The following is a 24,618-nucleotide window of genomic DNA, read 5'->3' as shown; positions in this document are numbered from 1 at the left end:
ATTTTATTTGTAGCTATAATATTTACACAATATGGACAGAAGAGGAAGAGTTTAATATGTTTTTGTCAAAAACTTTTTGGGTGGCAAGATTGTCTTGGCTGCCCAGTAGACATGGATCCAATACAAAAGGTCCACCTAACACCACTGCTAATTTGGTCATCACCTGACACCAATAGTGCCTGGGTCTAAGCTTGGATACAGCCCAAGCCAGAATTTTTCTTCCACAAGAGAAGGTTTCTTTCCTACAGTCTCAAACAGGGACCCTCAGGTCAAAATGGCACTCAGTGTGCATGATGGTTGTGGGCTTGATAGCTTCCTACGATTACATTTCCTTTGCCCAGTTTTATTTTATACCTCTTCAATCCAATGTGAAACAAACAAATCCAATCCTTCGATCACTCACTGCTTCTGTCTTACCAGACAAAGCTCCCCCTGACATGATGGATCTCCAGTGCACTGGAGTTTAGAAAGGCTTTCCTTTGTGCTCCCTGGAAGGTGGTGACAGTTCTCTGACTGTCCAGGGAAGCTGATCCCCACAGGAATCAAAACTTTCCTTCAACGTTCTGAAACGGAGCTGTCAGATTTACAACACTGGACCTCTCTTCTGCAAGGTTTGAATACAGTCAGACAGTTCCACAGCAGTGATGTACATACAGTGGGGAAAATAAGTATTTGATGCCCTACAGGTTTTGTAAGTTTGCCCACTTACAAAGAAATAAAGGGTCTATAATTTTTATCATAGGTGTATTTTAAATGATAAAGACAGAATATCAACCAAAATTCCAGAAAAAACACATGATACAAATGTTATAAATTGAGTTGCAGTTCAGTGAGTAAAAGAACTATTTGATCCCCCAAGCAAAACATTACTTTGTGCTTGGTGGAGAAACCCTTTTTGGCAAGCACAGAGGTAAGATGTTTCTTATAGTTGGTTACCAGGTTTGCACACATCTCAGGAGGGATTTTGGTCCACTCTTCTTTACAGATCTTCTCTAAATCCTTAAGATTTCTTAGCTGTCACTTGGCAACTCAAAGTTTCAGCTCCCTCAATAAATTTTCTATAGCAATTAGGGTCTGGAGACTGGCTAGGTCACTCCATGACCGTAATGTGCTTCTTCTTGAGCCACTCCTTTGTTGCCGTGGCAGTATGTTTTGGGTCATTGTCATGCTAAAATACCCATCCATGACCCATTTTTCGTGTTCTGGCTGAGGGAAGAAGGTTCTCGTCCACACTACATGGCCCCATCCATTGGCCCCTCAGTGCAGCAAAGTCAGTCTGTATCTTTAGCAGAGGAACGACCCCAAAGCATAATGTTTCCACCTCCGTGCTTGATTGCAGGGATGGTGTTCTTAGGCTATATGGAGAGTGATGGATGAAGGGCGCGTGATCAGTTGCTCACATCAAAAAGTATAACATTTATTCAAATGAAAAAGCCAATAAAGGCAAATAAAATCGATTAAATAATGCCAATACTACGTATCAATACAAACAGGTAACAAAATATAAAAAACATGGAAATTTAACCCCTTCCCGCCGACCGAACGCACATATGCGTCCTCGGCTTTCCGGGGTTATACCGGGATGATGCCCGCAGCTGCAGGCATCATCCCGGTACCGTTGTTTTCAGCGGGCGATCGGCTACCAATATAACAACCGATGCGGCTAAAAGCCGCTCGGCTGTTATACCGGAGGAGCGGGAGGGGACATCCCCCCCCTCCCGCCGCCTCCCGCCGCTGTTACCCGGGCCTCCCGTGCGATCGGGAGGCCCGGTGTCCATTCGGGAATCTCCGGCGGCTGGGGGCGGGCTGGAACGAAGCTGTGAGCGGCTTCGTTCCAGCCTTCTAATTGTAAACGCGGAAGCGACGTCATGACGTCACTTCCCGTTTAGTCGGCTGCCAATGGCGCCGAATTTAAAAAAGTACACAGTATTCAGAATCGCCGTTTTCGGCGATCTGAATACTTTGAAGTGTAAAGGAGGGATGGGGGGTCTTTTAGACCCCCCATCCCTCCATAAAGAGTACCTGTCGCCACATATTACTGTCACAAGGGATGTTTACATTGCTTGTGACAGCAATAAAAGTAAAAAAAAAAAAAAAATTTTTAAACACAATTTCTAAAAGTACAAAAATAAATAAAATAAATAAATAAAAAAAAAAAAAACATTTTTAAAGCGCCCCTGTCCCCGCGAGCTCGCGCAGCGAAGAAAACGCATACGGAAGTCGCGCCCGCATATGTAAACGGTGTTCAAACCACACATGTGAGGTATAGCCGCGATCGTCAGAGCGAGAGCAATAATTCTAGCCCTAGACCTCCTCTGTAGCTAAAACCTGGTAACCGTAAAAAATTTTTAAAGCGTCGCCTATGGAAATTCATAGGTACCGTAGTTCGTCGCCATTCCACGAGTGCGTGCAATTATAAAGGGTGACATGTTTGGTATCTATTTACTCAGCGTAACATCATCTTTCACATTATACAAAAAAATTGGGGTAACTTTACTGTTTGGATTTTTTAAAATTCATGAAAGTGTCACTTTTCCAAAAATTTGCGTTTAAAACACCGCTGCACAAATACCGTGTGATAAAAAATATTGCAACAATCGCCATTTTATTCTTTAGACTCTCTTCTAAAAAAATATATATAATGTTTGGGGGTTCTAAGTAATTTTCTAGCAAAAAATACGGATTTTAACTTGTAAACACCAAATTTCAAAAATAGGCTTAGTCATGAAAGGGTTAAAGATAAAAATGGGTTAAAAGTATCATGAGCCCATATTGAGGCAGTTGTTTAGATGGTTGACGCGTTTCGAGGATAACCTCTTCATCAGAGCCTTTGAGAACCAGGGCGCAGTCTCTATGGGCCAGTAGGCCAAAATCTGTACATCAACATAATGGCTGGTTGGAAAAGATGGCCTGAAATTGGGAATATGGTTTTCTGTGTTCCATACCAGTCCACGTATAAGCGTTCTGTATCAGCTGTGACAATCCCAAGTGTTGCCAGAAGAAGGAAGGTCCAGGACACACTGGGCAGGTACATAGGTGCCTCTTCCTCGCCGTGCTCTGACCACTAATTCCGTGAAGTCAGCTGCAGTTATTAGCACTGAGCCCCGGGAATGCAGGTCAACCAGTTCTTTTCATGAATGTTCATTTCTGTTATAAATAGGAACCAGAACCTCACCCTGGGAACTACAACTAAAAGAAACGTCTTACCCTGTGCTTGCCAACAAGGGTTTCTACACTAAGTCATGTTTTGCTTGGGGATCAAATACTTATTTTACTCACTGAACTGCAGCTTAATTTATAGAATTTGTTTTATGTGTGTTTTTCTGGTTTTTTTGGTTGATATTCTGTGTCTATCATTTAAAATACACCTATGACAAAAATTATAGACCCTTAATTTCTTTGTAAGTGGGCAAACTTACAAAATCTGTAAGGGATCAAATAATTATTTTCCCCACTGTAAACCATCAGGAGGCACTAGAAATCAAGCTGCCTTAAAAGAAACAAGTGTGATTACTCTCCCAGGTGGAGTCTCATATTCCAGCTCTCTCGGCTATCAACATCCCTGGAGTAGACAATTAGAAGGGGGACTTCTTAAAGTAAAATTCCAGCTTGAAACTTAACTTGTCTTAAAAATGCCCAAACCCCCCCCCCCCCCCCCCCCCCACCCCTGACGCCTATCCCAACTAACCTTTGTAAAAAAGATGTAAATACTTACCTAATTTCAGCCTGCTCTGGTCCAGTCTTGTGAACTGGCTTCCCTGTATCAGCTAGCAACGACTGCAGGGAAGAGGAGGAAGTGCTCTGCGGCTGCCGATGACTGACAGGGAATTGTGTGACCGGACCAGAGCTGGCTGACAATGGGTAAGGATGTGCATCATTTTTACCCAGGTAAGTCAGCATAGGTGTTAGGATGGGGAAGGGGACAGACATTTTAGGGTAGTTAGGTTGAAACTAGAATTTTACTAAGCGCCAACGTCTAGACCAGGGGTGTGCAGCCTGTACCACAAGACAGCTATGAATGCAGCCCAACACAAAATCCTAAACTTAATATATGTTTATTTTTTGTATTTCAAAAGTTTTTATTTTAAAGTATAACATACATATACAGACTGAACATTGGTACAACAGAAGAGGTATTTGTTCTTACAGTTCAAGATAAAATCCAGGGGGATTAGCAATTACTCAGAGAACTGAGTCAATGAGCCTTTCCAAGATTTATGCCCCGTACACACGAGCGGAAATTCCGCCAGCAAAAGTCCGATGAGGGGTTTTGGTCCGAAAATGCGACTGTGTGTATGCTTCATCGGACTTTTGCTGGCGGAATTTCAGCCAGCAAAAGATTGAGAGCATGTTCTCAATTTTTTGGTCGGACCGTGTGTATGCAAGCCGAGCTTGAGCGGAATTCCATCGGAAAAACCATCCAAGATTTTTCCAACGGAAATTCCGCTTGTGCGTACGCAGCGTACGCAGCGTAAGACAATAAATTGAAGAGTCCTAGAGTTGTTATCCTTGCCCAAAGCATTAACCAGATACATCTTATAGGGTATGTTGAGCGACAGGAGGCCAAAGGTTACATCTTGCTCTGGTGAGAACAGGGCCATCCTGGGGGGACCCCTTTAGCACCTGGCACCCCCGAGGGGATCTAGCTGTGCCAGGTGGGGGTCTCCTTTGTATGTTTATTTTTTTTGTGCAAATGTGTGTACACTTGGCGAACACATGTGGCCGAAGAAATATTTGACCATGTCTCTTTACTGGACTTTTATATATTTTTGTCTTCCCAAAGAAAAATATCTGACTCGTCACAATCACGCCTTATCCATGCCGTCAGTTTTCAGTAGCACCTATACCTGTGAGCAACTATTTTCAAGGCTAAAGCACATGAAGGGCAAAATTAAAACCAAAATGTCTGATGAGCACCTTGATGATTCATTGAGAATTGCTACTACAGCCATCGAGACAGATATTGATTCGTTAGTTTCATTAACGTGTGATCTGCCTGACTTTCTGCTCATCAGCTACCCTTATTGTTGGTGTATTTTATGTGTGGTCCAAGAAAATTCCTCTTCTTCCAATGTGACCCAGGAAGGTCGAAAGGTTGGACACCCCTGCTCTAGACCCAGGGTAGTGGTCTCTGCACCCAGAGTACTTTCAATATCTTTGCCAATAGTAGGGAAATCCAGATGTGGAAATCCTGGTCTCCAGGCTCAACAAGCTGAACAAGTTTGTAGCAAAGACCAGGGATTCACTATCATTTGCAGTGGATGCTCTGTTGATCCCTTGGGCTCCATTCAAGCTGGCTGATGCTTTCCCTCTGATGAATATCCTTCCTTGACTGCTGTGCTAGAAGAGGAAAGAATTTCCATGGCCTCATCGCACCAAACTGGCCCAGAAGATTGTGGTACACAGACATACTCGGACTCCTGGAGGATGAGCCTTGGCCATTTCTAAACAGACCAGACCTATTGGCCCAAGGCCCATTATTCCATCCTGCTCCTTATTTGCTGGCATTAACAGCATGGATGTTGAAATCTAAATTATGAAGGATAGGAGGATTTCTGACTCCTGCCTTACTCAGAGCAAGAAAATACTACTCCCACAGGATTTACCATCACACAAGGCTTACTTTGCCTGGTTCAAGAATAGGAAGCTCAGTCTCGAAATACTCTAGCATTCATATTTTGGGCTTTCTTTAGTCTGGTGCTGACCAGCGTCTGACCTTGAGTACCCTTAAGGGACAGATTTTTGCTGTATTCATTCTCTTCCAGAAACTTCTTAGCTCTCAATTCCTAATCGGGAGTTTTCTTCAAGGAGTTGCACTTATACATTCCCCAGGTCGACCTCCTGTGTCACATTTGGATTGCAACCTGGTTCTCTTGGTTCTTCAGAAGCCTCCCCTTTGAACGAATTGGTGCTATTCCATTGGAAGAGCTCACTTGAAAGGCTGCCTTTCTGGTAGCTTTTACATCTGCTAGGTGTGTTTCTGAAGTGGCAGATTTTTTCTGTAAAGAGCCCTTTCTTGTTTTGCACAAGGATAGGATGATTTTGAGACTAAAACCTTTCTTCCTACCAAAGATTGTCTTTTCTTTCCACCTCAGTGTGAACATTGTTGTTTCTTCCCCCTGTCCTGCCCCAAAATATAACTAGAAAATTGCTTTACTTTGCCTGGGTGTGGTGGGACTTTATAAGGCAGGACCTCCCCAAAAGTAATAACAATTATTTATAGAAAATACTTTTTATTAGAAAACTTGAAATACTCGTTAAGTGTGGTCCACTAAACAGAGCAAGTGGTTTTATGTTTGGTATTGAATCATGTATCATTGCTTGTATTCGCATCAACTGTAGTTTTATTACTACACATCTTTTTCCTGTCTTTTTAAAGTTTTCTAATAAAATGTATTTTTTATAAACAATTATTACTTTTGGGGAGGTCCTTCCTTATAAATTCCCATCAGAGGAAAATCTTTTTGTAGCTTGCATGATTGCTAGGAGGATCAGGCAGCTCATTTTCAGGACATATGCCCTTAAGGAACGGGCTCCTCCCTTTTCCTATCAGAGCCCATTCTACCAGGGATTTTGGTGTCTCTTGGGATTTCCAGCTTCAAGCAACTGCTTCCCAGATTCAAAATGTTACTGGGGGATGTTCAGGCATCATTTGATATGAGCTTCGGCCACAAGGTGCTTCAAGCTGTTATCTGAGTGTTTTGGTTTTCTAACTCTTGTCTTCTTGTGGGCCGGTAGGCAGAATTGTTTGCTGTGTTGTTGCCCACCCCTCTGTTTATTGCTGGGAATTGTCCCATGGTCTATGAATACAAGTTTTGTTTTCTATATTGTATGATTAGGACAATAGAAATTTTTACTTACCTATAAATTTCTTTTCTTGGAGTACAGTACAGTTTATTAAGTGTCCTGTCACCTGTAGCCTGTAGGTAGCTGGATATAACCCGTGGTCTATAAATACAAGTCCTAGGTCCTGTACTGTACTTCAAGATGAGGAATTTACATGCAAGTCAGATATGTATCTTTTTTTAAGCTGTAGACATTTTCATGAATTATCTGTTTTTCCAGATCTAATCACTACAGTGGGCACCACCATATTTGATTATCCAAGTTTTTTTATAGGCAGTACAAGTGATGCTGTGTTTTTCTTGCATTAGTGAGATTAAACTTTCCGTGTGTTTGTACTAGTTTTTGTATCTTGAGGACATAGTTGCCATAAACTCAACTTGTTTACTGCAACCAATAGGTTAATTACTAATAACGCTACCTTTATGTCATTGCTGGGATGTTATTTTATGAAGAACTGTGGGTTCAACAGTAATTATTATGCTTTTTTCCCCAGGATAAGCACTGAGCAGTAATTGTTGGTTTTCATTTCTTGCCTCAATAGGGAAGAGATCCTCCAGAGGACACTGTGGGAGAGGGTGTCAACCCATGTGATTGAGAACATCTACCTACCAGCTGCACAGACCTTGAACTCTGGTACTTTCAACACCACTGTAGACATCAAGCTGAAACAATGGACTGACAAGCAACTGCCTCATAAAGCAGTGGAGGTGAGAAAGAGGACTTTAGATGATGTACACAGTCATGTCATGTACATATACAATGGGTAAAATAAGTATTGAACACGTCACCATTTTTGTAGGTAAATTAATTTCTAAAGGTGCTATTGACTTGAAATGTTTACCGTATGTCGATAACAACCCATGCAATCCATACATGGAATGACACAGGGAAAAAGTATTGAACATGGTAACCGAAACTAATTAAATACTTCGTACAAAATCGATTGTTGGTAATGAGAGCTTCAAGACACCACCTGCATGGAGAAACTAGTCACATGCATTGCTCAGGTGTGATTTTTGGCCCAATCTTCCACACAGTCTTCTAATCTTGAAGGTTCCATGGGCCTCTTTCATGAACTCTGATCTTTAGCTTTTTCCATAGGTTTTCTATTGGATTCAAGTCAGGTGATTTGGCTGGGCCATTCTGGCAGCTTTATTTTCTTTCTTTGAAACCAGTTGAGAGTTTCCTTGGCTTTGTGTTTGGGATCATTGTTTTGCTGAAATGTCCACCCTTGTTTCATTTTCATTATCCTGTAGATGGCAGCAGATTTTTATCAAGAATGTCTTGGTAGATTTTTCCATTCATCCTTCCTTCAAGTACCATATGCTGAAAAATAGCCCCACACCATGATGTTCCCACCTCCAAACTTCACTGCTGGTACGGTGTTTTTACAGTGATGTACCTTCTGTAACCAATACCATCAGTATGCTTTGCAACAATAAGGTTGCGACGGTCTTGAATAAGCTCTTTGCTTTTACCAATCATGAGATGTTTCTTGTGTGACGCCTTTTTATAGGCCTTAAGTTGAGACTGAACCAGCTGATATTAATTTGTGCTGACAAAGGGCAGGATTGCTTTCTAATTACTGATAGATTTCAGCTAATGTTTTGGCTTTCCATGCCTTTTTACACCTCCCTCCCTGTGTTCAATACTTTTTTCCCTGTGTCATTCCATTATATTACACATAACTTAATTTCCAAACATATTTGTTTTGGTTTCTTTGTATGTATAGAGCGGATGGGTCGTTACCGACACGTGGTGAAAATTGTATGTCAATAGCGCCCTTAAAAATATATTTACCTAGAAAAATGGTGGCATGTTCAATACTACCCACTGTATGTAAGTCTTATGTTTTCTAGAGACAATATTTTAACTTTAACAATAATAGTATATTTTTCTTTGCAAAAATAGCACTAAAACATATGGATTTTCTTACAACCCCCCAAAAAAGTTGGGGCGCTATGTAAAATCTACATAAAAACAGAATGCAATAAAATGCAAATCTCATAAACCCATATTTTATTCACAATAGAAAATATATCAAATGTTTAAACTAAGAAAATGTACCATTATAATAAAAAAAAAAAGTTATTTTGAAATTGGTGGCAGCAACACGTCTCCAAAAAAAAAAGTAGCTAGATATGATATATTTCTACATATATGCTATAAAAATCACTAAAAAAGGCCATGGCAATACAACCATTCAGATACAATCTTTCACCCGTCATACCTCTCCTCACTGACCAAAGGCATTATGCTAAGTGAAGTAAGATGTAACAGATGGTAACAGAAGTGGCCTAAGTATACAATAGAGTTAGAGGTGTGCACCAGTCTCCATGATTTGTGACCTGGTACATTTTAGAGAAAGGAAAGTTACTAAAATGTCCAGAATCTGGAGCCAGCTGTTCATGGCAACAAATCCACTTTTATCTTCAGCTTGTTCATTTGTTAACCCCCCAAAAAAAAGATCCTGTTCCTTCAAAGCATGTTATACAGCACAATGCTTGTGCTGTGTCATTTGGCCCTCTTGTAACTCCGGAAATACCTGGCTGATTCTGCTAGTTTCTGCCCTCCCCTTTGTAAACTGACCACAGTATATCATGGCTGCTGAGCCCTGACACCGTGGTCAGTTTACGTGCCTCCGTCATCCGCTGCTCTCGTCTCTGCACTCCCCCGCCCTCTCCCCCCTCCCTGCCTGCCTGTCAGCTTGTGACAGTGCCCGCCCCCTGCAACTCCTGCTGCTCAAATAACGTTTATATTGTCATATTATCAGTGCTTTGTACTAGTCCTTTGTCCCCCTGTGTGAGTGATTTATGAAAAAAAAGCCGATTATACCTTAATTCACAGTGCCTCTCGGCGATCCCGTGACCGCCCCCCTCTCTCCCTCTCTCCCTCTCTCCCTCTCTCCCTCTCTCCCTCTCTCCCTCTCTCCCTCTCTCCCTCTCTCCCTCTCTCCCCGAGTGACATCATCCCCGCCCGCTGCTGCTGTCAGACAGAAAAGGAGAGAAGGCCGGTCACATGATCGCTGAGAAGCGCTGTGAAATTAGGTATAATCAGCTTTTTTTTTTTTTTTTTTTTTTTTTTTTATTCACTTACACAGGGGGGGGCACAGGATTAGGACACAGCACTGATAGTATGAAGATGTGAAAGTGGCTTAACAACCACTTTAAGCTTTGAAAATTAAAGTTTATAAGCTGATTGGTTGCCATGCATAGCTGGTCTCTCATACTGCGCTATATCCATGCAACATACATGTTATGGCTGTGTGGCCTATTCTTCTAGATGTCTTTTTTATTCAGAGTGAAGCCAGTGCCTAGTTTACTTTAGTATTCTTTTCAAGAAAACATAGCCAGAAAAGCAACTAATAGGAACCTGTAAATGACTATAGCATACATCTTAGCCGATGGTAGCAAAATCTGGTTATTTTCCTCATTTGGCACTTTGAAAATGAATGTACTGTTGACTTTTTAAATAATGGTCTCTTAATATCTAGGTGGCTTGGGAAACCCTTCAAGAGGAGTTCTCTCGATTTATGACAGAGCAGAAAGGCAAGGAACATGATGACATTTTTGACAAGCTAAAAGAAGCAGTGAAAGAGGAGAGCATCAAGAGACATAAATGGAATGAGCAAGCAGAGGACAGTTTGGTGGGTTCCATCTTGATGTTAACTTTTGATCTGTTATATAATCAACTGTGTCCCATCTCCCACCCCCCCTCCTTTTTTTATGTGGTAAACAGTTTCTTGCTGTAGTTTTTTTTTGCGTTGCCTTTAGCCTTTTTATCTCCAGTAATAATTATCCCTATAGTTTTTGCTGTTTTTTTTTAAAAGAATTAATTTATGGGGGGAGAGTGGGTGTGGCTAAGACTAGAGAAACAATTAAGCTAGCATTCGCTATCTTATAAGAAGTCCACGTTTTTACTACTTGGCTCGTGTTCTGTACTGCTAATTTCATGCTCTGATTATTTCGTGCTCTGACTTACATCACATCTATACCCTAATATTTCACACAGTACACATGAAATTGAGTGATATTGCATGTAAAATCTGCTTTAAGATCATATCCTTTCTAGATCTGAGTAGAAATGATGGAAGTATGTAAGATCCGGTACATTCATAATCAGAAGTGCTCTTGACATAAGCGCTATCTGTCTTCGGTTGAGTTCAGAAAGCTGAACTCCACGCCGATATAAAAACATAAGAGCCCTTTCACACTGGGGCGGGCGTCGGCGGTAAAGCGCTGCTATTGTATGCAGCGCTTTACCGTCGGTATGCGGCCGCTAGCGGGGCGGTTTTACCCCCTGCTAGTGGCCGAGAAATGGTTAAAAACCAGAGGCGCTTTGCCGGCGGTATAGCCGCGCCGTCCCATTGATTTCAATGAGCAGGAGCGGTAAAGGAGCGGTATATACTCCGCTCCTTCACCGCTCCAAAGATGCTGCTGGCAGGACTTTTTTTACCGTCCTGCCAGCACATCGCTCCAGTGTGAAAGCCCTCGGGGCTTTCACACTGGAATTAAGGCAGCGGCACTTTCGGGTCGATTTGCAGGCGCTATTATTAGCGCAATAGCGCCTGCAAACCGCCCCAGTGTGAAAGGGCTCTAACTGAACACAGCTCTGTATCCATTACCTCCCTGGCGGTATGATTATGTCAGATTTTTGAAGCTCAAAGCAGTACATTGTTTCGCATAGATATTTGGCATTTTATAATGTAGGCCTGTAATTCTTAGGAATAACACACTTAAATCTGTCCAAACGAGTCTAGTAGACATCCCGGGTACGATAAAGTTTGAAACACGAAATCATAAATTATAATATAATAAATAACTATAAATAATTATAAGAAATGATATAATAATAATAAAATGTATTCAATAATGTAATCAAATCAAAAACACTGAAATTTGTTCAGTCGCACAATTGTCGCTGTCGTCACTCTTTCAGTGTCTGATGACGAATTTCCCCACGAATCACTATCACTCAATTCTCCAATTGATTCTAATTTACTATTGCTGTTTTCGAGCTGGTCTAAAACCGCTTTTGACGTAGAGGGACACTTTTTGGATACCATGGACGTTCTCAAGTTTCCAGGCAGAAAGAACAGTATATATAATATAAAACTGCAAGCAGGGAACTGGACAAAGCACTAGGGACAAAAGGGAGGTGAAATGATTTGATACATTAATGTAATTTTACAGTGTATTGTCAGTGTGTGTTCTGTATTTTTTCACTTTTTGAATTTGCTGCCCGCCTCCGCCCCCATGCGTCGCAACGTTTGCATGGAAAGGAGGACACAGCCACCGATACAGTGGGAGGACATCGCAGGATCCTTTGGACAAGGTAAGTAACTTTACCAGGATACTGCGAGGCAATCCCGAGTGTGGCTCGGGGTTACCGCTTTTGGTAATGAAAATCCCCCCGATCCACACTCGGGAATACCGCTACATTTTTTTTAATGCAAGCCTTGTAAGTGCCTAAATCTGACCTGACATCGGCCTATTGCAGTCCACTGTACAGCATAGCTCAGAGAAGGATGATGAGTGTGCTGCTTCTATTTTCACTGTCCAGTCACAGAGTGGGTTGGAGACCTGTGAATGAAGGGAAAACTGCAGTAGATAAATATCAGGTTTTATGCCTTGACTGAGAGTACTTTTCTCTCTCAGAACTGTGTTGCTCCCAAGATAAGATTGAAAGAAATGCACATCCTTTGACAGATAAAATAGCTCCCTTTTGATATGTATTTCATATGTGTAATTAGCTCTGTTCGTTTAAATGTGCAGTTTGTGTTGTACATTTCATAGTTGAAATTCAGGTGTGTGATATATATACAGTGGGGACGGAAAGTATTCAGACCCCCTTAAATTTTTCACTCTTTGTTATATTGCAGCCATTTGCTAAAATCATTTAAGTTCATTTTTTTCCTCATTAATGTAGACATAGCACCCCATATTGACAGAAAAACACAGAATTGTTGACATTTTTGCAGATTTATTAAAAAAGAAAAACTGAATTATCACATGGTCCTAAGTATTCAGACCCTAGGCTGTGACACTCATATATTTAACTCAGGTGCTGTCCATTTCTTCTGATCATCCTTGAGATGGTTCTACACCTTCATTTGAGTCCAGCTGTGTTTTTTTATACTGATTGAACTAGATTAGGAAAGCCACACACCTGTCTATATAAGACCTTACAGCTCCCAGTACATGTCAGCAAATGAGAATCATGAGGTCAAAGGAACTGCCTGAAGAGCTCAGAGACAGAATTGTGGCAAGGCACAGATCTGACCAAGGTTGCAAAAAAATTTCTGCTGCACTTAAGGTTCCTAGGAGCACAGTGGCCTCCATAATCCCTAAATGGAAGATGTTTGGGACGACCAGAACCCTTCCCAGAGCTGGCTGTTCGGCCAAACTGAGCTATCGGGGGAGAAGAGCCTTGGTGAGAGAGGTAAAGAAGAACTGAAAGATCACTGTGGCTGAGCTCCAGAGATGCAGTTGGGAGATGGGAGAAAGTTGTAGAAAGTCAACCATCACTGCAGCCCTCCACCAGTCAGGGCTTTATGGCACAGTGGCCTGATGAAAGCCTCTCCTCCGTGCAAGACACATGAAAGCTCGTATGGAGTTTGCTTAAAAAAAACACCTGAAGGACTCCAAGATGGTGAGAAATAAGATTCTCTGGTCTGATGAGACCAAGGTAGAACTTTTTGGCCTTAATTTCTGTGTGCAGAAAACCAGGCACTGCTCATCACCTGTTCAATACAGTCCCAACAGTGAAGCATGGTGGTGGCAGTATCATGCTGTGGGGGTGTTTTTCAGCTGCAGGGACAGGACGACTGGTTGCAATCCAGGGAAAGATGAATGCGGCCAAGTACAGGGATATCCTGGACGAAAACCTTCTCCAGAGTGCTCAGGACCACAGACTGGGCCGAAGGTTTACCTTCCAACCAGACAATGACCTTAAGCACACAGCTAAAATAACGAAGGAGTGGCTTCACAACAACTCCGTGACTGTTCTTGAATGGCCCAGCCAGAGCCCTGACTTAAACCCAATTGAGCATCTCTGGAGAGACGTAAAAATGGCTGTCCACCAACGTTTACCATCCAACCTGAGAGAACTGGAGAGGATCTACAAGGAGGAAGGCAGAGGATCCCCAAATCCAGGTGTGAAAAACTTGTTGCATCTTTCCCAAAAAGACTCATGGCTGTATTAGATCAAAAGGGTGCTTCTACTAAATACTGAGCAAAGGGTGTGAATACTTAGGACCATGTGATATTTCAGTTTTTCTTTTTTAATAAATCTGCAAAAATGTCAACAATTCTGTGTTTTTCTGTCAATATGGGGTGCTGTGTGTACATTAATGAGGAAAAAAATGAACTTAAATGATTTTAGCAAATGGCTGCAATATAACAAAGAGTGAAAAATTTAGGGGGTTTGAATACTTTCCGTCCCCACTGTATATGTATGTATGTACAGTACCTCACAAAAGTGAGTACACCCCTCACATTTTTGTAAATATTTTATATCTTTTTATGTGACAACACTGAAGAAATGACACTTTGCTACAATGTAAAGTAGTGAGTGTACAGCTTGTATAACAGTGTAAATTTGCTGTCCCCTCAAAATAACACAGCCATTAATGTCTAAACCGCTGGCAACAAAAGTGAGTATACCCCTAAGTAAAAATATCCAAATTGGGCCCAAAGTGTCAATATTTTGTGTGGCCACCATACCTTTCCATCACTGCTTTAACCCTCTTGGGCATGGAGTTAACCAGAGCTTCACAGGTTACCACTGGAGTCCTCTTCCACTCCTCCATGACGACATCACAGACCTGGTGGATGTTGGATACCTTGCGCTCTTCCACCTTTCGGTTTGAGGATGCCCGACAGATGCCCAATAGGGTTTAGGTCTGAAAACATGCTTGGCCAGTCCATCACCTTTACCCTCAGCTTCTTTAGCAAGGCAGTAGTCATCTTGGAGGTATGTTTGGGGTTATCATGTTGGAATACTGCCCTGCAGTCCAGTCTCCTAAAGGAGGGGATCATGCTCTGCTTCAGTATGTCACAGTACATGTTGGCCTTCCTGGTTTCCTTAATGAACTGTAGCTTCCCAGTGCCAGCAGCACTCATGCAGATACTCCCACCACCATGCTTGACTGTAGGCAAAACACACTTCCCTTTGTACTCCTCACCTGGTTGCCACCACACACGCTTCACACCATCTGAACCAAATAAGTTTATCTTGGTCTCATCAGACCACAGGACATGGTTCCAGTAATCCATGTCCTTAGTCTGCTTGTCTTCAGCCAACTGTTTGCAGGCTTTCTTGTGCATCATCTTTAGAAGAGGCTTCCTTCTGGGACAACAGCCATGCAGACAAATTTGATAAATTTTGATGCAGTGTGCGGCGTATTGTCTGAGCATGGACAGGTTGACCCCCCACCCCTTCAACCTCTGCAGCAATGCTGGCAGCACTCATACATCTATTTCCCAAAGACAACCTCTCGATATGACGCTGAGCATGCGCAACCCTTTTGGTCGCCCATGACGAGGCCTGTTCTGAGTGGAACCTTTCCTGTTAAACCACTGTATGGTCTTGGCCACCGTGCTGCAGCTCAGTTTCAGGGTCTTGGCAATCTTCTTATAGCCTAGGCCATCTTTATGTAGAGCATCAATTCTTTTTTTCAGATCCTCAGAGAGTTCTTTGCATGAGGTGCCATGTTGAACTTCCAGTGACCAGTATGAGAGAGTGACAGCGATTACACCATTTTAACACACCTGCTCCCCATTCATACCTGAGACCTTGTAACACTGAGTCACATGAAACCGGGGAGGGAAAATGGCTATTTGGGCCCAATTTGGACATTTTCACCGAAGGGTGTACTCCCTTTAGTTGCCAGCGGTTTAAATGTTAAAGTTTGTGTTGAGTTATTTTGAGGGGGAATTTACACTGTTATACAAGCTGTACACTCACTACTTTACCTTGTAGCAAAGTGTAATTTTTTCAGTATTGTCACATGAAAAGATATAATAAAATATTTACAATAATGTGAGTGGTGTACTCACTTTTGTGAAATACTGTGTGTTATATATTTATAATAATATATATATTTTTTTTTTTTTTCATAGCGAGTAATTCAGCACAATGCTTTAGAGGACCGTTCCATTTCAGACAAGCAACAGTGGGATGCTGCAATCCATTTCATGGAGGATACCTTACAAAGCCGCTTAAAAGATAGTAAGTAGTTTCAGAAAAACACAGAATTGTTGACTTTTTTGCAATTTTATTAAAAAAGAAAAACTGAAATATCACATGGTCCTAAGTATACTCCTTTTGATCTAATACAGCCATGAGTCTTTTTGGGAAGATGCAACAAGTTTTTCACACCTGGATTTGGGGATCCTCTGCCATTCCTCCTCGCAGATCCTCTCCAGTTCTGTCAGGTTGGATGGTAAACATTGGTGGACAGCCATTTTTAGGTCTCTCCAGAGATGCTCAGTTTAAGTCAGGGCTCTGGCTGGGCCATTTAAGAACAGTCACGGAGTTGGTGTGAAGCCACTCCTTCATTATTTTAGCTGTGTGCTTAGGGTCATTGTCTTGTTGGAAGGTAAACCTTCGGCCCAGTCTGAGGTCCTGAGCACTCAGGAGAAGGTTTTCGTCCAGGATATCCCTGTACTTGGCCGCATTCATCTTTTCCTCGATTGCAACCAGTCTTCCTGTCCCTGCAGCTGAAAAACACTACCACAGCATGATGCTGCCACCACCATGCTTCACTGTTGGGACTGTATTGGACAGGTGATGAGCAGTGCCTGGTTTTCTCCACACATACCGCTTAGAATTAAGGCCAAAAAGTTCTATCTTGGTCTCATTAGACCAGAGAATCTTATATCTCACCATCTTGGAGTCCTTCAGGTGTTTTTTTAGTAAACTCCATGCAGGCTTTCATGTGTCTGGCACTGAGGGGAGGCTTCCGTCGGGCCACTCTGCCATAAAGCCCCGACTGGTGGAGGGCTGCAGTGATGGTTGATTTTCTACAACTTTCTCCCATCTCCCGACTGCATCACTGGAGCTCAGCCACAGTGATCTTTGGGTTCTTCTTTACCTCTCTCACCAAGGCTCTTCTCCCCCGATAGCTCAGTTTGGCCGGACGGCCAGCTCTAGGAAGGGTTCTGGTTGTCCCAAACGTCTTCCATTTAAGGATTATGGAGGCCACTGTGCTCTTATTAACCTTAGGTGCAGCAGAAATTTTTCTGTAACCTTGGCCAGATCTGTGCCTTGCCACAATTCTGTCTCTGAGATCTTCAGGCAGTTCCTTTTGACCTCATGATTCTCATTTGCTCTGACATGTACTGTGAGCTGTAAGGTCTTATATAGACAGGTGTGTGGCTTTCCTAATCAAGTCCAATCAGTATAATCAAACACAGCTGGACTCAAATGAAGGTGTAGAACCATCTCAAGGATTGTCAGAAGAAATGGACAGCACCTGAATTATATATATGAGTGTCACAGCAAAGAGTCTGAATACTTAGGGCCATGTGATATTTCAGTTTTTTTTTTTTTAATAAATCTGCAAAAATGTCAACAATTCTGTGTTTTTCTGTCAATATGGGGTGCTGTGTGTACATTAATGAGGAAAAAAATGGACTTAAATGATTTTAGCAAATGGCTGCAATGTAACAAAGAGTGGAAAATTTAAGGGAGTCTGAATACTTTCCGTCCCCACTGTGTGTGTGTATGTGTGTATGTATATATTAAGCATGACCAGATATAAGGAAAAATACTAGCATACAGTGGGGAAAATAATTATTTGATCCCCTGCAGATTTTGTAAGTTTGCCCACTTACAAAGGCAAGCACACAATACAAACGTTACAAACTGAGTTGCACTTCAGTGAGTGAAAGAATTATTTTGTCCCCCTACGAACCAACAATAATTCTGGCTCCCACAGACTGGCTACAGTATGTGGTACACAGACTAGTCCTATCAATGTAACCACTTCAGCCCCAGGAGAATTTACCCCCTTCCTGACTAGAGCATTTTTTGCGATTCGGCACTGCGTCACTTTAGCTGACAATTGCGTGGTCATGCGACGTTGTACCAAAACAAAATTGACGTTCTTTTTATTCCCACAAATAGAGCTTTCTTTTGGTGGTATTTGATCACCTCTGCGGTTTTTATTTTTTACACTATAAACAAAAAAGAAGCGACAGTTTGGGGAAAAAAAACAATATTTTTTACTTTTGCTATAATAAATATCCCCAAAAATATATAAAAAACTAATTTTTTCCTCCAGTTTAGGCCGATACGTATTCTTCTACATATTTTTGGTAAAAAAAAAAAAAAAAAAAAAAACGCATTAAGTGTATATTGATTGGTTTGCGACAAAAGTTACAACGTCTACAAAATAGGGGATAGATTTATAGCATTTTTATTAATAATTTTTTTTTTTACTAGTAATGGCGACGATCTGCGATTTTTATAGGGACTGCGACATTATGGCGGACACTTTTGACACTATTTTGGGACCATTGTCATTTATACAGTGATCAGTGCTATAAATAGCCACTGATTACTGTAAAAATGACACTGGCAGGGAAGGGGTTAAACACTAGGGGGCGATCAAGGGGTTAAATGTGTCTTAAGGAGTGATTCTAACTGGGGGGGATGGGCTACCACTGACATGACAGCGATCGATGCTCCTGATCACAGGGAGCAGTAGATCCCTGTCATGTCACTAGGCAGAACAGGAAAATGCCCTGTTTACATAGGCATCTCCCTATTCTGCCTCTTCACACCTCAATCGCGGGCGGCCGGCGAACATCGAGTTTGCGGGACCCCTGAGCACACTCCGGAGGCACGCGGCAGGCGTGCACGCGTGCTAGGCGGCAAATTCAAAGGCACGTACAGGTACGCCCGTTTTGTCTGCCTGTGCCATTCTGCTGACGCATATCGACGCGCGGCGGTCGGGAATCAGTTAAGAAAGACGATCCTAACGACAGCTCGTTATGTGTATAAAAGACACCTGTTTACAGAATCTTTCTTCCATTCAAACCTCACCATCATGGGCAAGACCAAAGAGCTGTCAAAGAACATCAGGGACAAGATCGTAGACCTGCACAAGGCTGGAATGGGCTACAAGACCATCAGCAAGAAGCTTGATGAGAAGGAGACAACTGTTGGAGCGATTATTTGCAAATGGAAGAAATACAAAATAACCATCAATCACCTTCGGTCTGAAGCTCCATCCAAGATTTCGCCTCATGTGGTAAGGATGATCATGAGAAAACTGAAGGATCAGCCCAGAACTACACAGGAGGAGCTTGTGAATAATCTCAAGACAGTTGGGACCACAGTCGCCAAACAAACAATTGGTAACACAATAACCCAAATGACTCCAAGAACACCATCTCTACAGTCAAGCACGGAGGTGGAAACATTCTGTTTTGGGGCTGTTTCTCTGCTAAATGTACAGGCAGACTTTGCCACATTTAGGTGCCATGTATTGTAAAATCTTGGATGAGAACCTTCTTCCCTCTAGCCAGAACACTGAAGATGGGTCATGGATGGGTCTTCCAGCATGACAATAACCTGAAACATACTGCCAAAGCAACATAGGAGTGGCTCAAGAAGACGCATGTTAAGGTCATGGAGTGGCCTAGCCAGTCTCCCGACCTTAATCCCATAGAAAATTTATGAAGGGAGCTGAAACTTTGAGTTGCCAAGTGACAGCCAAGAAACCTTAAAGATTTAGAGAAGATAAAGAAGAGTGGGCCAAAATCCCTCCTGAGATGTTTGCAAACCTGGTCACTAACTACAAAAAAAAGTCCTACCTCTGTGCTTGCCAACAAGGTTTCTCCATCAAGTACTAAGTCGTGTTTTGCTTGGAGATCAAATACTTATTTTATTCACTGAACTGCAACTCAGTTTATAACATTTTGAATCGTTTTTTTACTGGATTTGTGGTTGATATTCTGTCTCCATCGTTTAAAATAGGCCCATGATAACAATTATAGTCCCTACATTTCATTGTAAGTGGGCAAACTTACAAAATCTGCAGGGGATCAAATAATAATTTTTCCCACTGTATGTCCTCTAGTTTTTTAAATGTAAGACTTTGCATGTCTTGTGCTTGGCAACTTAGAGAAGGGGCATTCTTTGGTAGTAGGGAATATAGTGTACAGTGGTGCAAACTGGAGTATAGAACGTAAAGCAGTGTATTATATAATTTGGTGTATATTTATACTTTGATTTTTCTTCTCCTTGGCCCTCCTACTACTTGATAGATTTGCCTATGTCACTACTAGTCTTCTGATAACTTTCTGTTGTGACTAATTAACAGCAGATTATACAGCTGATGCTGGGTTTCCATTTTTCAGCCGAATCTGTCATACGAGATATGGTTGGCCCGGGCTGGAAAGAGCGATGGATTTCTTGGATATCTCGTACTCCAGAGCAGGCAAGTTCTAATGAAAAATGTGTTTTTTTTTTTTGTTTTTGTTTTTTTAAATATAGTGGAGCTTTTTAAATATCTTATATGGACTTATATGTTTTCTGGATGTAGAACATACGAAATGAAACGCAAAATGAGCTTGAAAAGATGCTAAAGGTTAATGAAGATCATCCTGCATATCTTGCCAGTGATGAAGTCACTACAGTGAGAAAGAATCTAGAAACGCGGGGAGTTGAAGTTGACCCAGTCTTGGTGAGTACCAAATAAATACATTACACCTAGAGAAATATAAATAAAAAATATTTAAACAATAAAAAATAAATATAGATTTATTTATAAACTGCAGTAGATAAATATCAGGTTTTCTACCTTGACTGAGAGTGCTTTTCTCTCTCAGAACTGTGTTGCTCCCAGGATAAGATTGAAAGAAATGCACATCCTTTGACAGATAAAATAGCTCCCTTTTTATATGTATTTCATATGTGTAATTAGCTCTGTTTGTTTAAATGTGCAGTTTGTGTTGTACATTTCATAGTTGAAATTCAGGTGTGTGGGAGATATACAAAGATATATATTATATATATAGATATATATATATATATATATATATCTAGATATAGATATAGATATATATATATATATATCTATATCTATATATAGATATATATAGATATAGATATATATATATATATCTATATCTATATATATCTATATATAGATATATATCTATATCTATATATATCTATATATAGATATATATCTATATCTGTATCTCTGTCACTGGTGTGTGTGATAGGAATACTGATATGGTAGGCTCGGGCTTCACCAGCAGGGTATTTTCTTCTGAAAGAATGCCTTAACCCAAGTACAAAATGTACCAGTCTTTAGATGTGGTGGCTGCCTTAGTTTTCACTTTTTACGCTAAAAACCTTTTCCCAGAGTCTGCTTTCAGGACTGCGCCACCAACACAGGAAATAATTCTTCCAAAAGTTTTAGGATGGGTTCACACCTATGCAGATTGGAATGCGGGTTTCCCCGATTCCATTTCGCATGACAGGAGACTGCGACCGGCTCTCTATGGAGCCGGTTCACATATCTCCGTTGCAGGTGAGGAGAGGCTTACTGGGCCGAATTCAGGCAAAAAATTGTTCCCGATTCGTCCCTGAAACAGAGAACAGGGACGCACCAGACTCCTGCTGCGAGGCCGCATCTGTCGGAAATGTGAACCCAGCCTTAAAAAGGAGGCTTCATGAGACTGCAAAATCATTTTTGTGTTTCCTCCTGTTAGGCAGGTTCACTTACATAACTCTTCTAAAGTGATGGAGGCTTGCTCTCCTGGGTGCTATCTTGTTTCTTTATCGTACATCACGGGACACAGAGCACCATAATAATGACTATGTGGGTTATACGTCTACCTTTAGGTGATTGGACACTGGCAACCAATAGTAAGATGGTTCCTCCCATATAACCCCTCCTATACCGGAAGTACCTCAGTTTTTTCGCCAGTGTCTTGAAGGTGATGGTCATGGCTGTTGAAGCTCTTCAATTTTCTTCAAAGATGTCCCACTGAGGACGTCCTAATCAGATCCATTCGGATGGCATAACAAAAAGCTAAAGTGAATGGTACCCGATCCTCGGTTCAAGAACGAGGTATTGCTTGTAATGTGTCCTATATAGGCGCTGGACCCTTGTTAAGTTGGTATTCCTGGTCAATCTTGCCCAAGGTAAAACCAGAAAGGGTGCTTTACAGGTCCAGGGGTATGGACCCCAAAATATGGGGGACCCGGTCCCTGAAGGTCCTTGGAGGTGCTACCCGCCTTGATGGGGAAGATTGGGCCTGGTAAAACAGGCCCTGCTGCTTGGGATGGTGAGCACTCCCTTTGGAATTTATTATATATATGTATGTATTCCCTCTGAAACCTGCTGGTAAACCTTGAAATCCTGTGTCTTACAGATGCCTAGTATGTCGCGCATTTTGATCAGGCGTGCGTGAATGAGCACATGCGGCGTGTGCGCGCGCCATCTGTGTGTGCGTGCGCCGCTGCTGTGCGCGTCACGGACGTGCCGCGTGCGCCAGGACGGCGCATGCGCCAGGACGGCGCATGCGCCGTGCGGTGGGCATGCCGCTGATGCGCGCGCTCACTCTCTAGCTAAGGCTTATAGGGATGGAGCTACTGGCGTGTGCGTGGACAGCACAGAGCGACATTTGGGCACGTGAGTCTGGAGGTCTTGGACACAGTGGTGACAGGTTGAAGGCTGGTTGTAGTTTGTGGGGAGTACTCCTTTTCTTCCTCGTGTGTAAGCAATGTCTTCCAGAAAACGAGGTATAGGGAACAAGGCTAGCACAGGGGTAAGAGTACCTCCTTTAAAAACAGGAGACCAACCCCATACTGATGCAGCCTCAGTTTCTCCTGAAAGTCCTGTGGCATCTGGCCTGGCTGAGCCATTTCATTTGTCAGGCATAGTGGCCACTACCAATATACCTGCCTCTGCTTATATTACAAAGGATGATTTGGCATCTGCCTTAGCAGGCCTTGAAGGCAAAATAGCTGGCATGATTGCCTCTGTAACACGGGGGGGAGGAAGCGTAATAGATCTCCCTCCCCTGAGCCTGGGCCAAGTGGAGAGTCACTAGAGCACCAGGACTCTTACAGCCAGATGGGTCCAGGTGATCTGGAACCAGAATAGGCAGAAGATTTGGAAGAGGTGGTCATAAAAGACCGAGAGGAAGGAGAGGCTGAAGGATCCTCGGCTGAAGAGCCAATTTCAGCCTCCCATTCCCAAAAATTGTTTATCCAATCTCTAATTGAGATGGTACGAATTGGGTTTAAGTTACCCCCGGTTCAGTAGTCTGCACTCTCCTGTTCTACTTTGGGATCTTTGCGACCTCAGCAAACGTCCCAAGCGTTCCCTTTGCATCCGTTACTGGAGCAGGTGGTTTACGCGGACTGGGAGCACCCTGACAGGATATACTTACCTCCAAAAAGGTTTTCTGTCTTATATCCTATAGAGGAGAAGTTCAGGAAGAAATGGGGCACACCTTTGGTGGACGCTGCCATATCTTCTGTAAATAAAAGTTTAACCTGTCCAGTGGATAATGCCCAGGTATTCAAGGATCCGGCTGATAAAAAGCTAGAGTCCTTATTAAAGGCCTCCTTTTCGGTGGCTGGTGCAGCAGTTCAGCCAGCAGTTGCAGCTATTGGGATTTGCCAATCCCTAAAGGATCGCATTAAAAGGTTGGTAAAGAACATACCTTGCCAGGAGGAATCTGCCGAGGAGTTATTGGAGATTCCTCATGCCTTATGTTTTGCAGTAGACGCATTGAAGGACTCAGTCCAACAAATGTCTCGTTTTGCGTTACTGTCAATCCATATGCGCAGAGTCTTGTGGCTAAAGAACTGGTCTGCTGAGACGCCATGTAAAAGGCTACTCGCAGCTTTTCCATTCCATGGAGAGCGCTTGTTTGGCGAGGATCTGGATAAATATATCCAAAAGATCTCTGGAGGAAAGAGTGCCTTACTCCCTATTAAAAAGAAAGGGAAGCAACCCTCTTATAAAATTCCCAATGCTCCAGGACCTAGTGCTTCTTCCCCTAAGCGGTATCGACGGCCTCAGCCGCCTGGGTTTAAAAGACCCCAGGGTCAGAAGAAACCCTGGACCCAAAAGACACCCAAGCCCAACTCCAAGTCTACCTTGTGAAGGGGCGCCCCCGCTCTCACCGGTGGGGGGCAGGCTTCGGCTGTTAGGGGATGCCTGGGAAGAACTAGTTCAAGACAGATGGGTCATTTCCACTGTAAAATACGGTTACAGAATAGAGTTTTGGGAATTTCCCCCAAAGAGGGAAATCTTTCCCACCAGTAGCCTGGAAAGTCGTAACTACAGACGCCAGTCTTCTCGGCTGGGGAGCAGTCCTAGAGGAGGCGTCTGTTCAGGGAGTATGGTCCCAGACAGAAAGGACCCTGCCCATCAATCTATTGGAGATTCCGGCAGCTCTTCTGGCTCTGTGATTCTGGACATCCAGATTGCGGGGTCTTCCTGTCAGAGTCCAGTCCGACAACTCCACGGTGGTGGCCTATATCAACCACGAGGGAGGTACCAGGAGTCGGGCAGCCCAGAGAGAGATAAACCATATATTAACTTGGGCAGAAAAACATGTGCCGTTCCTTTCGGCAGTGTTTATCCCGGGGGTGGACAATTGGCAGGCAGATTTCCTAAGTCGCCAGAAATTGTTGCCAGGGGAATAGTCCCTGCACCCGAGGTTTTTCTACAGATTTGCCTATACTTGGGGACCACAGATGTGGATCTGCTGGCATCCAGATTCAATGCCG

General features: G+C 42.6%; 1 protein-coding gene across 4 annotated transcripts in view; it reads left to right on the top strand.

Moving 5' to 3' along the window:
- OPA1 (OPA1 mitochondrial dynamin like GTPase) overlaps nucleotides 1-24,618 on the top strand; it is a 156,951-nt gene that overhangs the window by 66,563 nt on the left and 65,770 nt on the right. For all 4 annotated transcript variants that reach the window (XM_073626362.1, XM_073626359.1, XM_073626361.1 and 1 more), the window contains 5 exons: nucleotides 7,388-7,553; nucleotides 10,340-10,492; nucleotides 15,969-16,077; nucleotides 20,217-20,296; nucleotides 20,402-20,542. In XM_073626362.1, the coding sequence (XP_073482463.1) occupies nucleotides 7,388-7,553; nucleotides 10,340-10,492; nucleotides 15,969-16,077; nucleotides 20,217-20,296; nucleotides 20,402-20,542 (649 nt within the window). The remainder of the gene's footprint in view (nucleotides 1-7,387; nucleotides 7,554-10,339; nucleotides 10,493-15,968; nucleotides 16,078-20,216; nucleotides 20,297-20,401; nucleotides 20,543-24,618) is intronic.

The sequence above is a fragment of the Aquarana catesbeiana genome, linkage group LG04 (assembly GCF_042186555.1).
Source record: "Aquarana catesbeiana isolate 2022-GZ linkage group LG04, ASM4218655v1, whole genome shotgun sequence".
Taxonomy (NCBI): domain Eukaryota; kingdom Metazoa; phylum Chordata; class Amphibia; order Anura; family Ranidae; genus Aquarana; species Aquarana catesbeiana.
Note: the sequence above shows the minus strand (reverse complement) of the source record. Positions and strands in the feature narration are given on the sequence as shown.